Genomic DNA, 23,646 nt, shown 5'->3' with positions numbered 1-23,646 from the left:
ACAAAGCTGAGTCCATTGATGATGTCACCACTGTCGCATTACAGCCTTTGCTTGATTCAAAGTATGCCCTATTCATAATCCCTCCCAGGTAAATCTCTGTAAGAATCAGGTCCACCTACTTCGTGCAGATGATTCCATCCGAGGACTGCACATCAAGCAGCTGTTTTAATCGGTTGTCGGAGAGGTTCAGTTTCTGGAGATTCATCAGACCCCAAGGGATGATGGATGGCAGGGAGGTCAGGTGATTAGTGGAGAGATCCAGCTCCGTTATTTGGTGGGAAAGATCCACCAGCCAGTCAAAATCCACCCAAGGCAGTCTGAGCTTTGACCAGTTCACAGAAAGACCCTGAAGTTAAAGAGATGAGGAACAGTTAATGGAGAGCATCAACAATTCTGATTAAAAAGCAGAAAGACCCTGAAGATAAAGAGAGCAAGGTCATTAGATGTTGATCATCAGCAACTCTCAGTGGTGGGATTCAAGTAATTTAACAACCGGTTCTTTGCCCTAATAATTTCTTCCAACAACCAGTTTGCCAAACTGCTCAGAAAGTTAACAACCGGTTCTCCCAAAGTGGTGTGAATTGGCTGAAACCCACCACTGGCAACTCTGATTAAAAGCAGGTAAGAGTGACTTTCAGAGAAAAACTGAAACAGGAAAACTACTATATGGCTGAATCTATGTGCTCACTTCTTACAACATATTCCAGCTATGAACAGCAGGCTAAAGTATTCATTCTTTTTAGCCTCACCCAGGGTGCTGTGTGAATTCCGCTGCTAATTAGAAGTTGGTGCTTAGAGATATATTTCAGAACTGAAATAAAAATATCAGCTGTCTTTTTTTCCTCCTCCCCACTATATTGCAATACACTGAATGGTTTTTTAAAAAAAAATCTCTTTGGGTTTGCAAATGTTAACCCAGTAACATACAGCTTATTCCCCATCTCCGTTTATTCACAGTATTAAACCATAATGTAAAATTTTAAAATTTAGTATGTTGGACGAAATCAGGCATTACAGTTTTCAAGCTGCGGTGTACAGCAAAGCATAACTCCTGCCAAAGTATAAATGTGTGTATTGATTTGATTTGATTTGATTTGATTTGATTTGATTTGATTTGATTTGATTTGATTTTAGCCTGCCACCATCAATAGATTCCTAAAGAGTAATAATCAGGAATTAATGATCCACGCTACAGTAAGCAAAAATAAAACATTTGTATAAAAATTACCTCATAGCAAATAAAATATCATGTCTATTGATATGATATATTGTATACTTATTTATCTCAATAAATATAAAATCAAAAGACAGAAAAAACCAGGAGAAAAATAACAAATAAAAAAGTAATAAAATGCAGTCAAGATTCAACGGTTCATTTTTCATTTGTGTTTTTGAACTGTACAAACTATTTATTTTTTGAAAATTAGTTTATAGTAGGAAAATAAGAGAGGGAGAAGAAAAGGCAAAAGTATAGGGAAAAGAAAAGAAAGAAAAGACATTGACTTCCAACTCCCTTTGGTGCAGTAGAATAAGATACTAACATCAAACCTCAACTTTTTAATTTTACATAATAATATAAACTAGCCATTTCTATAACCACAAATCTATCAAACTGGTAAACCCCAAAGTCAAAGTTTCATTTTTTTCCCCACCTCAAGCACAAAGTCCAGAAACGGTTTCCAAGTAGAAACAAAGGAATCGTGTGGTTTTTTTTCTTTAATCAAAGTAGTCAATTTAGCCATCTCTGCTAAATTCATCAACTTTTGCAGCCATTCATCCATTGCACAAATCAAAGGGCCCTTCCATAAAACTATTTGTACGTATTAAATGCAATTTTAGTAGCAATAGCACTTAGACTTATATTCTGCTTCTCAGTGCTTTACAGCCCTCTCTAAAGCAGCTTAAAGAGTACCCCCAACAATCTGGGTCTTCATTTTACCGACCTCGGAAGGATGGAAAGCTGAGTCAACACTGAGCCCATCAGAATTGAACTGCTGGCAGTCGGCAGAGTTAGCCTGCAATACTGCATCCTAACCACTGCGCCACCAATTGTTACTAGATAACAATAATGATAGTTAAACAATTTCTCCCCCCACCCAGCAGAACTTACTGGTTTTGCCTGGACATTCCCGGATGAACGAACAGGTTCAATGAAATGTTTGCAAAGGAGCCGTTTGCTCGCCTTGGGACAATCCATTAGTGTGTAGGAACAAAAGAATGAGCCATTCTCCAGCAAAAAGGCAGCGATATCATCATGCCCTAGCAAACACAGATAAGGGTCGAAGCTATGTTAAGCAATTAAAATACCAGTTTCCCAAGACCTTTTTTTTTAATGACTCAGTTCTGAAATTCTCCAAAGCTCCTGAGGGTAGGACGGGAAGCAATGTATGGAAACTAATCAAGGAGAGAAGCAACCTAGAACAAAGGAGGAATTTCCTGACAGAACAATTAATCAGCGGAAGAGCTTGCCTCCAGAAGTTATGAATGCTCCAACATTGGAAGTTTTTAAGACGAGATTAAACAACCATTTGTGTAAAATGGTATAGACCTGTGGCACGCAGAACCATTTTTCCCGGCACGTCAGTCATCGCCCGTTACTCTTCTGGATATGCACATGTATGCCAGCCAGCTGGTCTTTGCACATGAGGAAGTGCCAGAAACTGGAAGAGCAGCTCCCTGGCGCACGTTTGCACACTGGGAAGCTAAGCTTCTGGTTTCCGGCATGCACATGCATGCCAGCCAACTGGTCTTTGCATGCGCATGCGTGCCAGAAACCGAAAGACCAGATGACCGACGTGCATGCGCACGCCGGAAACCAGAAGCTCAGCTTCCCAGCATGCACATGTGCGCTGGGGAGCTTCCGAGATTTCCAGTGCTCCCACGCATGCACGCGCTCCCGTTTCGGCACTCAGTGGTGAAAGGGCTTCCTGCTTGAGCAGAGATTGGACTAGAAGACCTCCAAGATCCCTTCCAACTCTGTTATTCTATTCTGAAAGGCATTCCTTAAAACAAGAATATAGGTAGTCCTCATTTAGCGACCATAATTTGGACTGGCCACTTGTTTGCTAAGTGAAGTGGTTGGCTAAGTGAAACCACAATTGAGTTTACCATCTGACTGAGTTTACCATCTGACCTGAGAAGGTTGTAAATGCGAGGATTGGTTGTAAAGCTACTTTTTGTAACTGCGAACTGCTAAAGGAATCGGTCACTAAACAAGGACTGCCTGTTTATATAACACAGCCTCATTCTCCAAGTTGAGACCTCGGTCCAGCCTTCCAGATTAGCCGCCAAACTTTATTAATTGTTAGTGCTACCCAACAAGCAGATGATTAAAATAACGTGGCAAATGATCACATTATTATCAGTTGCTTAAATAGAAATGCAATGGATTCAATTTTCAATTCAAAATTCAGTTTGTATCCTGTCTTTTCAGTGAGTCACATTTTACCTGAAGAATAAACCCTTAAAGCAGGTTGAGGGATAGGGAGTCAAGATTTGGGATGAGCTTTCACTGCCTTTAATCCTCTACAGGTAGTCCTCGACTTATGACCACAATTGAGCCTGAACATTTCTGTTGTTAAGCCAGACATTTGTTAAGTGAGTTTCGCCCCATTTCATGACTTTTCTTGCCAGAGTTGTTAAGTGAATCACTTGAGTTGTTAAGCTGGCTTCCCCACGGACTTTGCTTATCAAAAAAGTCACAAAAGGGGATCGCGTGATCCCGGCAGACTGCAACCATCGTAAGTATGAACCAGTTGCCAAGCCTCCGAACATAAATCATGCGACCCTGGGGATGCTGCAACTTGATTCAGCGCAGTTGTAACTTTGAACGGTCACTGAACGAACTGTTGTAAGTCGAGGACTACTGTACTTTAAATACTACACCATGCATGCCCCAATTTCTCTTTTCTCATGGCTATCCTACCCAGAGGTGGAATTCAGCCGGTTCAGACCGGTTCGAGCGAACTGGTAGCTCTGACGATCAGCTGACCCTGCATACCTGCCTCTGCCCTATCCTGTCCTTTATTTCCTGCTTTCTAGCTCATCTCAATCGCACAGCACAGCTGATTTCCCCACCCATCGCTGTTCTACTTACCGTTGCTGACTTGGAAGGTAAGCAGCTGAGCTTCTAAATGCTCCATTTTCAGCACTGCACACAAGTGCCTTAAGCTCACAAAGCACGTGCTCACCAAACTGGTTGTTAAACCGGCAGCATCCCACCACTGATTCTCCCTTTTAGGAAAGTGGCCCCTGAGAGATCCAGAAAATTGTCCCAGAAAGAACAAACCATCACCCACCTTCTTGCATGGCGGCATAAATTGGCAATTGAAGAAGGACGGGGAACTCATTCTTTCTCACGGCGTAGCTGTCGGGATCCGCTCTGTATGTCAGCACTAAGAGCTTAACCACCTCTAGATGGCCTTGCTGGCAAGCCACCACCAACATCCAATTCAGCAGTTGTGAGATGTTCGTTGCACCTATTGAAACGACATACATAGACCAATGTTATAACCCCCCCTTGGCAAAGACAATGTGTGAAGGCTGGCAAGAAAATGTTATGACCTTCCTTGCCACCGCGAGAACATCATCAAGAGGAGGTAGGTATCAGACAATGCACTTAAATATCAATGTGATTTTTTTCTGGACTGGTTTTGGCTTAGCATGTTGTATGAATGTGCTGTTCATCATCTACTTGTAACGACCCCATAATCCCTTGAGGGGTGGAGTCGGGGCAACTGAATCGAGCCGAGTGTTTACTGGCCGGATGCCCTTCATGTCGCCAATGCGGAGTTTTGTTCAGCAGATATATTCTCAGTGTGCCCAGAGAGAGAAATATCTGCCTCTACCTAGGATCGAACTCACAGCCTCCTGATTGTGAGGCGAGAGCTCCACCACTTGGCCACCGCACCACTCTTGTGCAAATGCGCTGTTGTAACTCATAAAGCCAAAAGCACGGTTTGTTGAACTCATCTTGGCAGCTTCTTCCCTAAGCAGGTACTCCTCAGCTTAAGACCACATTTGAGCCCCAAATTGAGGTTACTAAGTGAGAAATTTGTTAAGTGAGTTTTGCCCCGTTTTACAACTTTTCTTGCCACAGTTGTTGAGTGAATCTCTGCAGTTGTTAATTCGTCAAACTGTTAAGTCAACTCTGCCTTCTTCATGGACTTTGATGGTCAGAAGATCGCAAAAGGGGGATCACTTGACTAGGGACCAACCTATGCAACCGTCATAAATATGAATCAATTGCCAAGCGTCTGAATTTTGATCACATGAACATGGGGATGCTACTACGGTTGTAAGTGCGAAAACTGGTCAGAAGTCACTTTTTCCAGTGCCGTTGTAACTTTGAACGGTCACTAAACAAGCTGTTGTAAGTCGAGGACTACCTGACATTGGTAAACGTGGATGGGAGGAGAAGGTCTAGAAACTCAACCTACCAAAAAAAGAATCTAGCAATTCTTGTACTATGTCCTTATGTCCAAAATACGCAGCTACCACCGCTGGGTTATGGTCACTGGGTTCAAGGCTTATGGTCACGCCTGTCTCCTTTAGCAAGTATCTCACGGCGTGCAGGTCCCCATAGATGGTTGAAAGGCTCAACAGGTGTCCCTGATTTGAGAAAGGGAAGCATTAAAAAGAAATGTTTAATTTTGACATCAGAAGTCCTCAAAATCTCAGAAAGAAGATAGATAAATGTATTAATAGAATAGTAAGTAGATAAGTAAGTAGATAAATGTATACATGTATTAATAGAAAATCAAGAAATGTGGGAGAAATGTTATAATAGACAAAATGATGATATGAAAAATGATAAATATTGGAGGAGTAAGAAGAAGACACAAAAGATGTACTCAGATGATACACTGAATGTTGGATTATGTATTGTATGTTTGTCTATAAAATTAAAAAAAACTTTTTTTAAAAAAAAAAAGAAGTCCTCAAAAACCAACTCCTTCATAAAGCTTCAATTTTCTCATCAACCCCTAACGTTTATTATAGGCAAATAATTTAATAAATACTGTCATTTAGTGCTAATGGTAGTACAGCAATAGTACAACTAACAGTAATAAAAGCACCAATCATTGGATAGTCCCATTGAACCCTTGAGGATTAATATTGGCTATATTGGGGGACCCTGGTTTAGATAGTCTAAAGCCCATTTTTAATCCCATATTCTCCTAGAACTAATGCTGGTTTGTGATCATAATGAAAATTATTATTCTCCATGCTTTCAAACTGTGGTATTGGACAAAAAACTTGAGAGTCTATTGGACTGCAAGGAGATCAAATCAGTCAATAGCAACCGCAATAACACTTAAGATTTATATACTACCTCACAATGCTTGACAGCCCTCTCTAAGTGTTTACAGAGTCAGCATATTGTCCCCAATAATCTGGGTCCTCATTTTACCCACTTCGGAAGGATGGAAGGCTGAGTCAACCTTGAGCCTGGTGAGATTTGAACTGCTGAACTGCAGCTAGCAGTCAGCTGAAGTAGCCTGCAGTGCTGCACTCTAACCACTGCGCCACCTCGGCTCTTAGTAAACACTTTTCAGACAATTTATGGATGTTGCTTAATAAATGCATTCCATCTGGGCCGTTTAAAACCAGTGAGAAATAGAAGAAAAAACCAAGGTGGAAAAAGGCATTTTTAACATTATCAGAAGAAATCTGTTTTAAGCCACTGATGCATTACAAAAAATATTTTTCCCATAATAATAATAATAATAATAATAATAATAATAATAATAATAATAATAATAATAATAATAATAATAATAATAATAATAATATTTTAATTTTTATAGCGTTCATTCCCCATAAGGTTTTGTGAAAAGGGCAGAGTTGGTCGCTTGAAGAGGCTTATTGTCTTTCCTCTTTCTCTAAAGCTCTTTATTTTGAAAGTTGGTCAGGATCAAACCGCTGACAGTGGGCACAGTTAACCTGCAATACTACTTTCTAAACTCTGTGCCAAAAACGGCTCTTAGTGTCACTTCTAATTTCATAATCTACCCCTAGATTTCCTATGGGTATTAATTTTCTGACAGCTAGAACAATTAATCAGGGGGACAACTTGCCTCCAGAAGTTGTGAATGCTTCAACACTGGAAGTTTTTAAGAACAGATTGGATAGCCATTTGTCTGAAATGGTATCTTTTCTTTTATGTACACTGAGAGCATATACACCAAGACAAATTCCTTGTGAGTCCAATCACACTTGGCCAATAAAAAATTCTATTCTATTCTATTCTATTCTATTCTATTCTATTCTATTCTATTCTATTCTACAGGGTTTCCTGCTTAAAGCAGCGGGTTGGACTATAAGACCTCCAAGACTCCTTCCAACTCTGTTATTCTATATTCTAAAATAAGGCTGAGTCAAACTTGAGTCAGTGAAACTCGAATAGCTGAACTGCCGGCAGTCAGCAGAGTCAGCCTGCAATATTGTCTTCCTTTTTCCCCATGTTTTTATTTGTTTTTTATTATTATTATTTATTTACATTTATATCCCGCCCTTCTCCAAAGACTCAGGGCGGCTTACACTATGTTAGCAATAGTCTTCATCCTATTTGTATATTTATATACAAAGTCAACTTATTGCCCCCAACAATCTGGGTCCTCATTTTACCTACCTTATAAAGGATGGAAGGCTGAGTTAACCTTGGGCATGGTGGGACTTGAACCTGCAATAATTGCAGGCAGCTGTTGTTAATAACAGACTGTGTTAGCAGTCTGCGCCACTCAAGGACCCTTGAGTGGAATGTTATTTATATAACATTCAATTTCCATCAAACAGTGTGTGATCTGGGTACAATTATTTTTAAACAATCATAGTCCACATATTTGTTGTAGTATTCTTCACCATAATATTAATAATATAATAACAATAATACTTAACATCATCTGCTTTAATAATTCTCCACATTAACATTTCCTCTTTTTATAGCTCCTCCTTTCTAACTTCTATTTCTATTGTCTAGCTAGCCATTGATAGAATATATCCCATATCAAAAAATATTCAGTTTCTTCATTTATTCTTAATAGTGAGCTTTAATTTATCCATTTCTGCGCATTCTAATATTTTCTTAATTACATTCCCCACAGATGGAATCTCATCATTTTTCCATTGTTGTGCAAATACAATTTTAGTTGCGTTTACTATATGCAAGACCAGGTATGTAATCTTTTTGTCAATACTGTCTTCTAACCACTGCGCTACCACGGTCTCTGAAACTAAAGGAAATCAACCCTGACTGTTCTATGGGCAGATATTCCTACTCAATATCCCATCACTGATCCTGTGTCTCCTTCCCCTCAATTGTACAGAGTCAAACTTCAAGATGCTACAAAATTGTATGGCGTATGGAAAAAGTCAGGGGTGGGCTGCTGAGGGTTCGCAGGGGTTCAGGAGAACCTCTAGCTAAGATTCTGTGCAGTTGGAGAACCCCCAAATCCCACTCCTGGCTGGCCCCGCCCCTCCCAGGAGTCCCCATGCGACCTGTTTTGGATGCAGGTAAGTGCAGGATGCACGCGGAGGCTCAGGAAGGGCGAAAAATGGGCCTACCAGAAGTTTGGGATGTTTCCGGCCTCCGGAGCCTGGGGGAGGCTGTTTTTGCCCTCCCAGAGGTTCAAGGAAAGCCTCCAGAGCCTGGGGAAGGCAAAAACGCCCCCCCCAACATGGAGCAGGAGGCTGACTAGGCCCCACCCACCATGGCCACACCCACCCAGCAACCGAGCAGAGAACCCCTTGCTAAAATTTTTGAAGCCCACCCCTGGGAAAATTGCGAATTGGCAGGTTCGTTTGACCTCATCTTCAAACGTTCAGAGGCCAGGCGAAGATGGGTCAGTTCCTGGGTCCTCACCTTCTCCTCTTGAGAGAGATTCCTCCTGCTGGCTGCTTGGACCAGCTGTAGAGCAGCCTCAAAGTCTCCACTTCGGTAGAGACTCTGAATGGCCTCGTTCGCAGAGGTCTGGCCAGGGGAGAAAGACTCTGTCGCAGACTGCTGGCCCCCCATGTCCGGCATTTCTGTACATGAAGGGTAAAAGAGAGACCATTGAACAGGAATGACAACAAGACAAACAATAGGTAAGCACTGTCAGGCACGAGTGTAGAGAGTCCTTGACTTTCAACAGTTTATTTAGCGACCGTTCGAAGTTACAATGGCACTGCAAAAGGTGATTGAGGAGCTTTTTTCACACTTATGACTGTTGCACTGTCCCCCATCTGACTGAAATTCAGATGCTTGGCAAGTAGCTCATATTTATGACACTTACACTGTCCTGGGGTCATGTGATCACTTTTGTGATCTGCTGACGAGCAAAGTCAATGGGGAAGCCAAATTCAGTTAACAACTTAGCTTATCAACTACAGAGTTATTTAAAAATGGGATGGGATGGGATGGGATGGGATGGGATGGGATGGGATGGGATGGGATGAACAGAACAGAACAGAATAGAATAGAATAGCATATGGAATGGAATGGAATGGAATAGAATATGGAATAGAATATGGAATGGAATGGAATGGAATGGAATGGAATGGAATGGAATAGAATGGAATGGAATAGAATAGAATAGAATAGAATAGAATAGAATAGAATAGAATAGAATAGAATAGAACAGCATATGGAATGGAATAGACTATGGAATAGAATATGAAATGGAATGGAATGGAATAGAATAGAATAGATTATGGAATGGAATAGAATGGAATGGAATGGAATGGAACAGAATAGAACAGAACAGAATAGGGAATGGAATGGAATAGAATATAGAATAGAATCCTTGTCATTTTAAATGTACACTAATCAGCATACATTAAAATGAAATTTTGTTGCATTCAGCTCTCAAAAAATAACAATTGCATATACCACATACCCATACATACATGACCCAGAGAAACATCACAATCTAGTTCAAATGTGTACATATACATGGTGGGGGGAAAAAAATCCTGCGAATTTACAAGACAGATGGCATAAGGAAGAAAGCTATGGCAAAAAAAAGATCGTAAAATGCCAAAACTCATTTAAAAACGGTCTTGTTTAATAACCAAAATTTTGATCTCAATTTTGTGGTCCTTAAGGACTTACCTGTAACCAGGAACAAGGATTTAGTTCAAAGCACTAAAAGTTTATTACATGCTATCTATCCAGACCGCATATTTTATATCGTGCCTGCCAACTTTCATTCTGCTTTGAATCTTTTTTTTTTAAAAAAAGCAATTAAAAAACCTTAACCAAACTAATCAGCATGAATGTGGCAGATCAAAGGAAAGAATGGAAAGTCCTTGCAATGTATAAATATGTATGTGTGTGTGTGTGTGTGTATGTGTGTGTGTGTGTGTATAGATATATATATATATATATATATTTGAAATGAAAGGAACAAAACAACTTCCTTATATTTTTACCAATGGTACTTTCCATGGGGTGATTCCTAACCAAACAAAGCTATCAAGACAGACCAGATCAGGAAACCAAGAGTTTTACAACTATAGGAGTTGTAAAAAGTACTGTCGTTGTTTATTTATTGACTTCAATTCTTTGCCAAAAGGACACCGGTCATACGGGGATATCTCAAGGAGCTCCAAAGTAAATCAGACTTTAGGGTTATCTATAAAAGTCAACCAATACACTTTAAATCCGAACAACTTCAGCTACCCATCAAATCTTCCTCGTCAATTATTCAAAAGAGAATTCAAGTCCTGTAGACATCCGAGACGGCTTTTGGGAGTTGCAAAGACATCAACCATTTTTGCAGAGTAATTCTCAGACCTTTGAGGGTGTTTGAAGGACGCACGGAAAAAAATCAGGAGCTCTGAAATCCAAGCAGGCAAAAGCTGAACGCTTGAGCTGAAGGCCAGCTTCACAGCAACCAGCATGCTAATCACTAGAACTGATGATGTTACCTAGTTTGGGTCATGAAACGTCTGCAAGAAAACAACCAAGCTGAGAGAGCACCAAGGGCACCTCATTTCAACTCTGAGCTAGAAATATTTATCGAAACTGGCGTGCTTCTACGAGCAGCACGTACACAAAGTCACATATGCTTTTGTTATGCCTCGCCTGTCCTCTCCGCAGCCGGGCCCCTCCCATCTCCTGCTATCTCAGCCAGAGACTGACAGTGAAGAAGAATGGCCTGGCATGCCTCCAGCCCCCCAGCCCTGGCACCATGCCCAGACAGAATGAGCAAACAAACCTCCCTCCTATAGCATGTGAGCATGAAGCCAGCCACGAGCTAGAATTGCCGGCAGCTGAGCAGGAAGACAAAAAGTGGACAGATCCCCGCTTCCGGAGAATGGAGAGGCGACATCAGCAAAAGGAAGGGAGGGGCAGGCCTGGATAAGTGCTGAGTCATGGAGCCACACCCCATGGCCTATATAAAGGATCTGCTTTCTGGCATTCTTTGAGTCAGGCAAAGTCTCATCTGGTTGCTGAAGTCACACCTTGGATTCCTGCCTGCCCTGAGAACTCTGACAGGAATTTGGCAAAGCTGCAGAGGCTTCGTGGCCACGCTTGATACAGACTTCCCAGACCCGGCCGTCAGAGGAGGAGTGGGACACGACAGCTTTCTTTTGGCCCAACAGAGGATTACAAACCACATCAAATTGCCGGTGATGCCCTTGACTTCATGTTTGTGCACACCAAAAGTGCTGTTTCAGCTTTCAGCTCCCACCACTTGAAAGTCCTGGTCAAGAAAGAGTCCCATGTGGAAAAAATGATTAAAAAGCATATTGACTTTAAGCCAGAAGTCCTTCTGTTGGGGATTATACCGGCGATATATAATAGAGATATAAAATGTTTGATTGTGAATATTATTACAGCAGCTAAGATTGTATTTGCAAAAAAATTGGAAAAATGAAAAGTTACCTTCGCGAGGTGAAATAATTAGAAAAATGTTGGAATGTGCAGAGATGAGTAAGTTAACATTTGAAATTAGAGAACAAGAAGATAAGCAATATTATAAAATATGGGACTTATTTTACAATTGGTTAAACGGAAAGATACGTTAGGAAAAATGAGTATAAGATATACGTATGAAAGAGATGTTTATTTTCAGAAGGCACAGAAGACGTGTTAACACCCATGCAGCACGTTGTAATGAAATTGATTTGATGAGCTTTTTTTTTATTCTATGTCTAAAAATAAATAAAAATTTTCAAAAAAGAAAGAAAGAAAGAGTCCCATGAGAGGATGCTTGTTGGGGATCTCCCTCCCTCCTCCTCCTCCTCCTCTTCCTTTTTCCTCCTCCTTCTCTCCACAAACCCCATTCCCTTCTAGCAATGATGATGTCACCTAGTTTGAGTAATGAGATGTCTCCAAGAAAACAACTGAGCTCAGAGAATAGAATAGAATAGAATAGAATAGAATAGAATAGAATAGAATAGAATAGAATAGAATAGAATAGAATAGAATTTTTATTGGCCAAGTGTGATTGGACACACAAGGAATTTGTCTTTGGAGCATATGCTCTCGGTGTACATAAAAGAAAAGATACGTTCATCAAGGTACAACGTTTACAACACAAATGTTGGTCAATTTATTTATTTATTTATTTATTTATTTATTCGTCGTAACAATATATACAAGTATAACATAGAGGATTATATAATATATAAACATATATATGAGGAGAAACAAGGTACTATAAACACATATATATATATAGGAGAAGAAACAATAGGACAGGAACGGTAGGCACATTTGTGCTCTTATGCATGCCCCTTAGAGTCCTCTTAGGAAAGTGGTGAGGTCAACCGTGGATAGATTTAGAGTAAAACTTTTGGGGTTATGAGAAGAAACCACAGAGTCAGGTAATGCATTCCAAGCATATATAATTCTGTTACAGAAATCGTGTTTTCTGCAATCTAAACTGGAGCGGTTGACATTGAGTTTAAATCTGTTGGTAGCTCTTGTGATATTGTTATTGAAACTAAAAAAGTCATTAACAGGAAGGACATTACAATGGATGATTTTATGAGCTAAACCCAGGTCCTATCGAAGGCGACGAAGTTCCAAGTTTTCTAGACCCAGGATATCACGTCTGGTGGAATAAGGTATTTTATTGGTTTCGGAGGAGCGGAGAACTCTTCTTGTAAAATACCTTTGGACACGCTCAACTGTGTTGATGTCAGATATATGGTATGGGTTCCAAACAGGAGAGCAGTAATCAAGAATTGGCCTAGCGAATGTTTTATATGCTCTGGTCAGTAGCGTGGTGTTTTTTGAAAAGAAGCTACGTAGAATTAAGTTAACAACTCTTAGAGCCTTTTTTGCTATATAGTTGCAGTGGGCTTTGGCACTTAGATCGTTAGAAATAAAAACTCCAAGGTCTTTGACAATATATCAATATAAATCATAAGGATTGCCAGCAACAAAGTTACAGTCATACAGTCATAAGTGAGAGAGCACCAAGTCCCCACAATAATCCTTCTCCTCCTCCTCCTCCTCCTCCCTTCCACTCTGCAAACCTTTCTAGCACTAATGATGTTATCTAGTTTGGGTTATGAAATGTCTGCAAGAAAACAACCAAGCTCAGAGAGCAATAAGGACCCCTGAGCCCTCCACCCCCAACCAGCCCCACCACTGCCGTTACTGAACTTGGTACCAGCAAAGGGTCCATGAGAAATACATCACCATGTGTTGTCCATCTACAGTATTTTTAATTTCTAATAAAATTCATCCTCTGGAACAAACCACTACTTTTTAACATAGCGATAAAACTTCTATATGCTTCCACCGTTGAGGGCTTTTAATACAAGTAATAAAAAATGGAAAATGAAAATCATGTAGCACAAAACCTTTATGCAATTAGCAGCAAAACAACAACTTCGTTTACTGATTTGCTGATCACATTTATACAGCCGCTCACCTCACCAGAGATGATTGTAGCATTGGGGGAGAAAAGCAAACAGCTAGATCTCTATAAAAGATTTTAAGCTCCCATAGCTTTTAACCTCCTATCCTTTTATTCCTTGTACAAGGAATTTTAGCCCTGAAGATCCCTAACACACCTATTTGCACAACGCATAGCATAATCTGACAACTTTACTACTACACAGAAAAAAAACTGGTTTAAATACAATTCTGACATTTCCTGCAAGTTGTAAATGAGAAGTGCTGGATTTTGAGGTTAGGCAGCTCTGGACAGATTTCATATCCAATTATTACTGCATGTGTAGAACTCACCTTCATGTCGTTCGCTTGCAACGATATGTCCAAACTTCTCACGGCAAAAAGAGTGTTAATTCCCTTTGGAGCTGACACAATGTACTGTTTCTAACAGGAGCTCGGAAAATGTCACGATTATTAACTCGACAAAGCCTATGCATGTCTCTCCTGAGCTGTCTTAACATCCTGACACTCAAAAGGACCCTCCTTTGTCTGAAGGAACGAAAGAGTTTTCACTTTGATGGTAACAAACCCACGCGATGTTCCTTAGGAGAGCCGTGGTGGCGCAGTGGTTAGAGTGCAGCACTGCAGGCTACTTCAGCTGACCGCTAGCTGCAGTTCAGCAGTTCAAATCTCACTAGGCTCAAGGTTGATTCAGCCTTCCATCCTTCCAAGGTGGGTAAATTGAGGACCCAGATTGTTGGGGGACAATAGGCTGACTCTGTAAACCGCTTAGAGAGAGCTGTAAAAACACTATGAAGTGGGATATAAGTCTAAGGCTATTGCTATTGCAGAATTACTCTGTCCATTGCCAAGAGTTCGATCCTGACAGGCTCAAGGTTGACTCAGCCTTCCATCCTTCCGAGGTGGGTAAAATGAGGAGCCAGATTGTTGGGGACAAGAGGCTGACTTTGTAAACTGCTTAGAGAGGGCTGTAAAAGCACTGTGAAGGGGTATATAAGTCTAAGTGCTATTGCTATACGTGAGCATCAGCAGTGTTAGATGCAAGTAGGACAACCCATTTTAGAGTGATTTCTTAATGGTATTTTTTTTAATTTATCTCCAATGTTAAATATCTTTTTTTATTTATCTCCAAAGCTGAAAAAGTGAGGCGAGCCTGTGGCTTAGAGGTTAATACATCTACGTAATATGCAAGTAGCCAGGTTTGAATCCCAGAAAGGGAATGGCTAGCCAACAAGAGCTAAATCGCTTGAAATAGATCTATAATAGTCTCCCTTTATTTCTTTGACGGTAAAATATAAATTCAACTCCAAAGTTAAACTACCAAAGAGAGGAGGAAAAATAAAAGAAACGTTAACAAAAACATTTCTTATAAAGACTGCCATCTTTCTTAGATGCGAGCATTAAACAGCTTTCTTGAATATCTTCCAATTCTTTGATAAGAATTTCCATCTGAACCACAGTTGCACTTTCAACTAAGAGCTGGTATAACTCGGGCACTTGAAAGCATATACAACACGACAGAGTGTAGGATGAGAAAAAAGAAGGCCAGCTTTAACAGGCTTTTCAGTTAATGGATAACGAACCAGAAGATATTGACTTTCTGCTAATCTTAAAACTTCAAAACATTTTCTCACACAATGAAACCTGCGTTTCACAGCAAGGAAAATTGATTTGTACAAGTAAAGCTACCCGGTTTCAAATTGAATTCTACCCTGGGGGTTCCTTGAGCCACCCAATATCTCAGCTTGCGTGCTTCATTCATTTTCCTCATCCAGATGAGGAAACTGACCAACTTCAACAAGGTTATTATACTGTAGAAATGATTTGATTTTCCTGTGAAATTCACTGAAGGACTAAAACCTCTTCACACAACTAAATAATATAGCACAGTGGACTACTTTAAAGGTCCATAATTTATCCAATGTCTTCATTTTCAGGGAGCCTTTACATGAAGCTCTCCATCTCCTGGAGCAGGAAAGTCTTCTTATCTTCAGATACGGATGACACAACTTAAAACTTATCATGTTTATCTTTTTGGTATCATGGTGACCAGAACTGGATGCACTATTCCAAGTGTGCAGTATAAAGCAGGATGGAATGGGACTTTTCGCCTCCTACCCTTGGCTGTGCCTGCTTCTCCGCCAGGCTTTTGCCTTGGGGAATTCTCTAGCTTTTCTCCTTGGCTGACATGCCCCTGTCCATTTGCTATGGTCAATCGGCCACGGCCCCTCTGTCCCACATGCTTCAGCATGGTCCATTCGACGCCACACTGTTAGTCCCGGGCTTTTCACCTCCTGGGACAGTTAGCTGCCAGCCAGTCGGCTAGTTGCCAATGCTGGCACCCAGAAGCTGGCTTCATTCAAATGAGTTTTTGTTTTGGATGGGTATCCTAGCCTTAGAAAGACAGAGGGAAGCAGGAAGGGAAGGGAGGAAGGGAGTGGGGGAGAGAGAGAGAGAGACAGAAGAGAGACAAGAAGAAAAGAAAGAAAGAAAGAAAGAAAGAAAGAAAGAAAGAAAGAAAGAAAGAAAGAAAGAAAGAAAGAAAGAAAGAGTGTGGGAAGGGAGGGAGGGAGAAAAAATGGAGAGGAAGGAAGGACCACAAACCCTGGCACTAGACACAGCTTCAGTGGATGCTTTGAAACAGGACAGCAATCCAGGGCTGAAAGGGACCTCGGAGGTCATCCAGTCCAATCCCCTGCTCCAGCAGGAGACCTTATATCATCTTGATATAATTAGATGTGCTTCTAACACAGAGGAGAAATTCCCAGAAAAGGGAAGGAGTTTACCAGGCAATGCAGAGGAAGGCAGAGATAGTCCTCGACTTATGACAACAATTGAGCCCAAAATTTTGGTTGCTAAGCAAGAGCATTGTTAAAGTGAGTTTTGACGCATCTTACTCAATCCATCCTTGACTTACAACTCTCATGGCCAGCCGTCACCGATGTTGTATGTCCGTACCTAAGATTCTGCTCTCTCCCCACCCCACACCTGATCCTGTAGTTGGGCTGCTGCTCCCCCCTAGTGCCTACCATCTTAGGTACAAGGGTAGGAAGCAAAAAGTCCCATTCCACTGCAGCACAGCCCATCTTTAAGTGGTTGTCCACTAGGATAGGAGTACAAGGGTAGGAGGCGAAAAGTCCCATTCTGATGCAGCACACTGTTGGCGCATACTTAAGTGGTTGTCCACTAGGACACCTAGACACTCTCTTCCTGCTGTTGAGCCAGGCACCACCTATTCTTGAGGTACCTTGAGGACTTTGTCTCTTTAAATGAGTCATGCCAACCACTAGATCTGCTCTTTGATCACAGTTCCCTCTCCTTGGTGAAATCAAACCAATGAATGGAGGAATAAGACTGAAAAGGCGGGGCTTCATATTCTCCAATTTAAAGCACAGGCTAAGGTCTCTGAAACAGAATCGGCCTACAAAAACACCAAGCTAGCTAAATCATGCTAGACAAACAATGCAACTGAAGGGAAGACTCATGCTACATAGTTCAGGGGTGGGATTCAGCCGGTTCGCACCAGTTCGGGCGAACCATATGTTAATTTTAATCTGGTTTGCCGAGTCGGTTGTTCCAAGGACTGGCTGACCCCACCCACTCTGCCCCTCCTCTCCCAGGAGTCTCCACGCGACCCGTTTTGGATTCCAGGTAAGTGCAGGGCATGCACGGAGGTTCTGGGAGGGCGAAAAATGGGCCTACCAGAAGTACCAGAAGTACTGAAAGTCTGGAAACAAGCCCATTTCTGGACTCCAGAGTGCACACAAAGCGAACCGGTTGTTTAAACTGGTGAATCCCACCACTGGCATAGTTGTCAACCTTCCAGGTAGACCTGGTGTCAAATCTGCCACAGTTTAAACCTCTAAGTAGAAACAATCCTGGGCTCCATTTGTTGAGAAAGCTATAGTTTATTAGAGATCAAGTGTACTGCAGTACTGCAAAGTCAGAACTGAGAATCGCTCACCCAAATCCCTAACTTCTATTTTTCTTTCCTTTAATTGTCTCTCACTGCCCCCCACCCCACTGAGATATAGAAGATCACTCAAAGGTGGATGGGAATGAGGGATAATGAGGATGGTATATTAAAGGCATGGAGCCATGACCTGTGACCCGAGAATCACAAATAAGCCATCTTCTGAAGTCCTTTTGTGTTATTCATGGCGTCATGGATTTTCTATAAATTACAATTATACCAAATAGATTTAAGGCAGATTTTAAAAAAAAGGGAAAGTCGGGTTATAAGAAAAAAGCTTTTACTCCGTACATTTATTATTATTTATTTATTTATTATTCGAATTTATATACCGCCCTATCTCCCAAAGGACTCAGGGCGGTTCACAGGCATATAAAACATCAATATCAATATACAAATTAAAATAATCCTTAAAAAACTTATTCTAGCGCCCGAATTATTAAAAATAGAAATATAAATATAAAATATAAATATTAAAATCAATTTAAATTTAAAACCCCTCTAAATTTAAAAATCTAAGCCAGTCCTGCACAGATGAATAAATGTGTCTTGAGCTCGCGACGGAAGGTTCGAAGGTCAGGAAGTTGACGGAGTCCTGGGGGGAGTTCGTTCCAGAGGGTGGGAGCCCCACAGAAGGCCCTTCCCCTGGGCGTCGCCAAACGACACTGCCTAGCTGACGGCACCCTGAGGAGTCCCTCTCTGTGAGAGCGCACGGGTCGGTGAGAGGTATCTGGTCGCAGTAGGCGGTCCCGTAGATAACCCGGCCCTATGCCATGGAGCGCTTTAAAGGTGGTCACCAAAACCTTGAAGCGCACCCGGAAGGCCACAGGTAGCCAGTGCAGCCTGCGCAGGATGGGTGTTATGCGGGAGCCACGAGGGGCTCCCTCTATCACCCGCGCAGCCGCATTCTGAACTAACTGCAGCCTCCGGATGCCCTTCAAGGGAAGCCCCATGTAGAGAGCGTTGCAGTAATCCAGGCGAGACGTCACAAGGGCGTGAGTGACCGTGCATAGGGCCTCCCGGTACATATCAATAGTGGGTTTAAATTTTTTTTTACTACCAGTTCTGTGGGTGTGGCTTGGTGGGCATGGCAGGGGAAGGTTACTGCAAAATCCCCATTTCCTCCCGATCAGCTGGGACTTGGGAGGCAGAGAATAGATGGGGGCGGGGCCAGTCAGAATTTTTACTACCGGTTCTCCGAACTACTCAAACTTTTCATTACCGGTTCTCCAGAACTGGTCAGAATCTTCTGCAACCCACCTCTGATACATATTCACTTTCTGCTTTAACTCCTCCTTCCATCTTGTTCTCAGTATGACTCCTGCCTCCACTTCCAAAAAAACCAACAACAACACATCCCAACCCACAACTTGACAGATCTAGCCTCACTTTGGAAAGCTCTGCAGCCTTTCCAGACTGTTCACGAGGTAAGATGTCACCCCAGCTCTCCGTCAACAGATACCTGCAAGAACAGACTCAAGGCATTTTTCAGCCTAAGGGGATCTAACAAATGGTACCTGTCCTCCTACATAAAACATGACACACAAAAATCACAAGTTACTTAGGCATGTGGCACAGAAAACCCTAGAGACACACTTCTCTGCATCTGTAGCAGAGCAAATTAAGCAAATGAAGAATGTGACGGTCTGCTAATCTGATATCCAAATCTGCTACTTGAGGAAACTGTTTCATTTTCCTTAGTGACAGGACTACCTTATTCACAAAAGACCCCAAATGTGTTCTGTCCCACCTCACCTCCATCCGAGTGATGGCTTAATTAGTCGGCACTATCAGCTCTGGCAGCAAACTAGCGAGTGTCTGCCAAGTGTCTCTGTTATCTCCCTCAACGCCGATGAGTCACCCAGCAACAAACAGTACTTCAGCTCTTAGTTAATCGGTTGATTTGCCTGCTACGAAGAGGCACAGCAGCTCTTGCTGCCTTTGTATCCTGTGGGGTGTGGCTCCATGACTCAGCACTTCCCCAGCCCTGTGGGGTGTGGCTCCATGACTCAGGCCTGCCCCACCCCTGTTTCTGTTGTTGCTGCCTCTCCTGCCTACGAAACCTAGGGTCCAGCCAGGCCAGGCCTGGCCAGGCCTGATTGTCATCAGCTGGGTCTAGTGGCGTGGCCTGGGGGGAAGAGTCAGGAGATGGAGGCCTCGTTATCTCTTCCACCTGGCCTGCCTCTGGCTCCTGGAGCTGAGCCAGGGAAGTCGGTGCTCCTGAGGTAAGTCCTGATGGCCCTTCCCCCTCACTTTCCAAGTCACTTTCTGGCAGGAGGCCCGGCTCGGGGGGCGCAGACACAACAGAATGTGTCTGGGGAAAACCATGAACCTTTTACCAATGTGGGATGGAAGAATTTATCCTGCTCCTGTGTATTCCCACAACATGTATATTCCCACAACTCACTGTAACAGCATTGCCAAAAGGGTATTAAGAATTGTTAACCTAATTTTGCGAAGCTTCTTCTCCGGTAACATTGTACTGCTAACTAGGGCATACAAAACCTTTGCCAGACCAATTCTCAAATAAAGCTCATCTGCCTGAAATCCACACTATATATCGGACATTAACACGATTGAGTGGGTCCAGAGGTATTTCACGAGAAGAGTACTCTACTCCTCTACTCACAATAGAATCTCTTATGCCACCAGGCTTGAAATTTTGGGTTTAGACAATCTGGAACTGTGCCACCTGTGGTCTGACCTAAGCATAGTACAAAAAATTGTCTGCTATAACGTCTTACCTGTCAATGACTTCTTCAGCTTCAACCACAATAATTAAACAGGCAAACAATCAATACAAACTCAAGGCAAACCGCTTCAAACTTGATTGCAGAAAATACGACTTCAGCAACAGAGTGGTCAACGCCTGGAATGCTCTACCCAACTCAAACCCCCACAGCTTCAACTTTAAACTGTCTACCGTGGACTTCACCCCATTCCTAAGAGGTCCGTAAAGGGGCCGTGCATAAGTGCACCAGCGTACCCACCGTCCCTGTCCTACTGTCCCCATTTATTTGTATTCATTTCCCTCGTTTATGTCCATGTTCATATTCATACCTGCTATCTTGTACATGTTTGACAAACTAATAAATAAATAAATAAATGTATATGACGTTTTTGAGCTGAGTTTCTGCAGTCCATCAACCATGAACCATCAAAGAAGTTGAATTTGGCACACTAGAATAATCATCCCCAAAATACAAACACAATTAACAGCAGTCAAGTTTTGTATCAGTTGAGAACGCAGCTGCTAGCTCTTAAACTCACTTGGCTGAGTGTGTTTTGCCAAAAGTCTGTAAGTATGTCCCTCGGGTTGGAGAAAGAAGGATGGAGTGATAGAGAAAAACACAGGTGGGGAACTCCATGTCCATCTACCCATCCTTGTTCATACTGGTCCATATAAAGATTCATGCTACTTGACCAAATTCTCCATTGACTAATGAAGAAGTAAAAACAACAACAACAACAACAACAGGCATGCTGGTTTCACACTTACCTCCTTGCTCCTCTCTGGGATTCTCGCCATTTTCTGCAGATTCTTGTTTCCCGACACACCAATACATTCTCGGCGCTTGGCAGAAAGTTTTAAACCATCAACACTCCAACATGTCTAATATCTGAACCATCATCTGCAAAGCCAGACTAGCATATCTATCTTCAAAGCACCCAGGCTATACATCACAGCTCAGAAGGAAATGGCTCTGTTTAAAAAGAAGAAGAAGAAGAGTAAAACAGAGTAATCCAAATTAATTTTTCTTTATTAAACAAATAATCAGAAAACAGTAACAGTGAGGATTAAAGTGTTCTTTTTTAAAAAAAAAATTCAAAACTAGTTTATTTCAGGAGTAAATATATCGGACTTTTCTCTAAAGTGTTTTAGCCCACTTTTCCTGAAAATCTTAGTGGAAAGTTTAGTGTGTTGTATAAATATTAATACACTATAACGAATGGGTTTTCCTGAATTACTGTATGGGTTTTGTACTCTCTAGCTGCTGAAATAATTTTAAGACTTCCAGTATATGCGAATTTGTAGTTCAGGAACATGGGGTATAAATATATTACATTTTCCCTGCAGTGTTTTAGCCCCCTATTCCTGGAAATCACATGGAATCTATAAAAAAATAATAATCAAAAGCTAAGAATTAGTCTGGAGAAAGGAAACAACAGGATAAATTAAGCTAGACATTCTGATCTACTGCATAAGAAATTTCAAAATCTAGAGTTTTACTTGAAAAGAATAGTTCAGAACATCAATCACATGGACCATTTCTGTTTAAGCTCAAGTCAAGAAAAGACTGGATCTTATCTAAATCTGCTCTTCAAGCTTAAAAGCATTGGTCCTTTTAGCAAAGTATGGAGAATCTACAGCAGTGAACAGGTGCCCCCCCCCCCGAGAGATTCATTTTGCAGATAACCAATAAACTGTCCAATCTTTGCCACCCCCTTCAAGAGCTCCACTTCTGAAGTTCCCCTTTCGTTATGCAAATGCCAGCACACTTCATCAAACAAAAAAAGAACAATTGCTTAGAGGCTCAAAGGTTATGCAGCTCATGTTCTTTCAAACAGCCTCGCCAAACCATGAACTTCTGCAGGGAAGATGCATCAAATACCAACCTTAAAAAGGACTCAAAGTTATTCCTTGTAGGACCACTACAAGATGATGTGTCTGGTAACCCAGATCTCTCTCTCTCTTTTGGGGGGGGGTGTATTGTTTTGGGTTACGGGAATGATCTGTAGCTCTCAAATTATTTTTCAGAGGCTCCCAAAGAACCTTTAACCACAACAGCTCAACACTGACGGCAGTTTCCTGCTATTTTGGAGATCCATCAACGGTCACAAAGTGGTCAGGAAAGTCTTAAGGGAGGTTACTATATAGTAGTTCAGAATGCAAAAGAAACCCCTTTAAACTCTCTCCCCTCAATTCAAAGGAGGGGAAAAGACAATCTCTACTTTGCATTAGGATCCTCCCACCCATGTCATATGTGGACCATGGCCATCAGCCCTGGATTTTGGAAACCAGGAGGCTTCGCTTGGTGGCCTCCAGAACTTCCACATGATAAAAAGGCTCATCCCCATAAAAGTCTTAAAATATCACAGAAAAGACCAGATATAAATATAATACATCATCATCACTGGATTGAGAATTCCTGAGATAGAAAAACTACCCTAGTTCTCAATTGCTAGGGCAGAAATTCTAGATATAGCTACCTACCTATAAATATTCAGCTCTTCCTCACCACACATTCCCTGTAGCCTGTCCTTGAATTGAAGTCTCTCCACCCAGCGCGATATATGATTAAAGCATTACAGAGACAATTCATAGAAAAAAGAATAACAGAATAGCAGAGTTGGAAGGGATCTTGGAGGTCTTCTAGTCCAACCCCCTGACCAGGCAGGAAACCCTACACCATTTCAGACAAATGGTTATCCAACATCTTCTTAAAAACTTCCAGTGTTGGAGCATTCACAACTTCTGCAGGCAAGTTGTTTCACTGATTAATTGTTCTAACTGTCAGAAAATTTCTCCTTAGTTCTAAATTGCTTCTCTCCTAGATTAGTTTCCACCCATTGCTTCTTGTTACACCCTCAGGTGCTTTGGAGAATAGCTTGACTCCCTCTTCTTTGTGGCAGCCCCTGAAATATTGGAACACTGCTGTCATGTCTCCCCTAGTCCTTCTTTTTACCAGACTAGACATGTCCAGTTCCAACAACTGTTGCTTATATGTTTTAGCCCCCAGTCCCCTAATCATCTTTGTTGCTCTTCTCTGCACTCTTTCTAGAGGCTTAACATATTTTTTACATTGTGGCAACC

The 23,646-nt window shown here is 41.7% G+C and overlaps 1 protein-coding gene across 1 annotated transcript in view; it reads right to left on the bottom strand.

Moving 5' to 3' along the window:
- LRRK1 (leucine rich repeat kinase 1) overlaps positions 1-23,646 on the bottom strand; it is a 112,243-nt gene that overhangs the window by 80,283 nt on the left and 8,314 nt on the right. The window contains exons 2-7 of the mRNA XM_058155914.1: positions 21,331-21,535; positions 8,864-9,027; positions 5,439-5,610; positions 4,299-4,478; positions 2,111-2,259; positions 120-346 (exon numbers count right to left, since the gene is read on the bottom strand). Coding sequence (XP_058011897.1) covers positions 120-346; positions 2,111-2,259; positions 4,299-4,478; positions 5,439-5,610; positions 8,864-9,027; positions 21,331-21,397 — 959 coding nt within the window. The 5' untranslated portion in view covers positions 21,398-21,535. The remainder of the gene's footprint in view (positions 1-119; positions 347-2,110; positions 2,260-4,298; positions 4,479-5,438; positions 5,611-8,863; positions 9,028-21,330; positions 21,536-23,646) is intronic.

The sequence above is a fragment of the Ahaetulla prasina genome, chromosome 13 (genome assembly GCF_028640845.1).
Source record: "Ahaetulla prasina isolate Xishuangbanna chromosome 13, ASM2864084v1, whole genome shotgun sequence".
Lineage (NCBI taxonomy): Eukaryota > Metazoa > Chordata > Lepidosauria > Squamata > Colubridae > Ahaetulla > Ahaetulla prasina.
The sequence above is the reverse complement of the archived record's forward strand: the minus strand, read 5'-3'. Positions and strand labels throughout refer to the sequence as shown.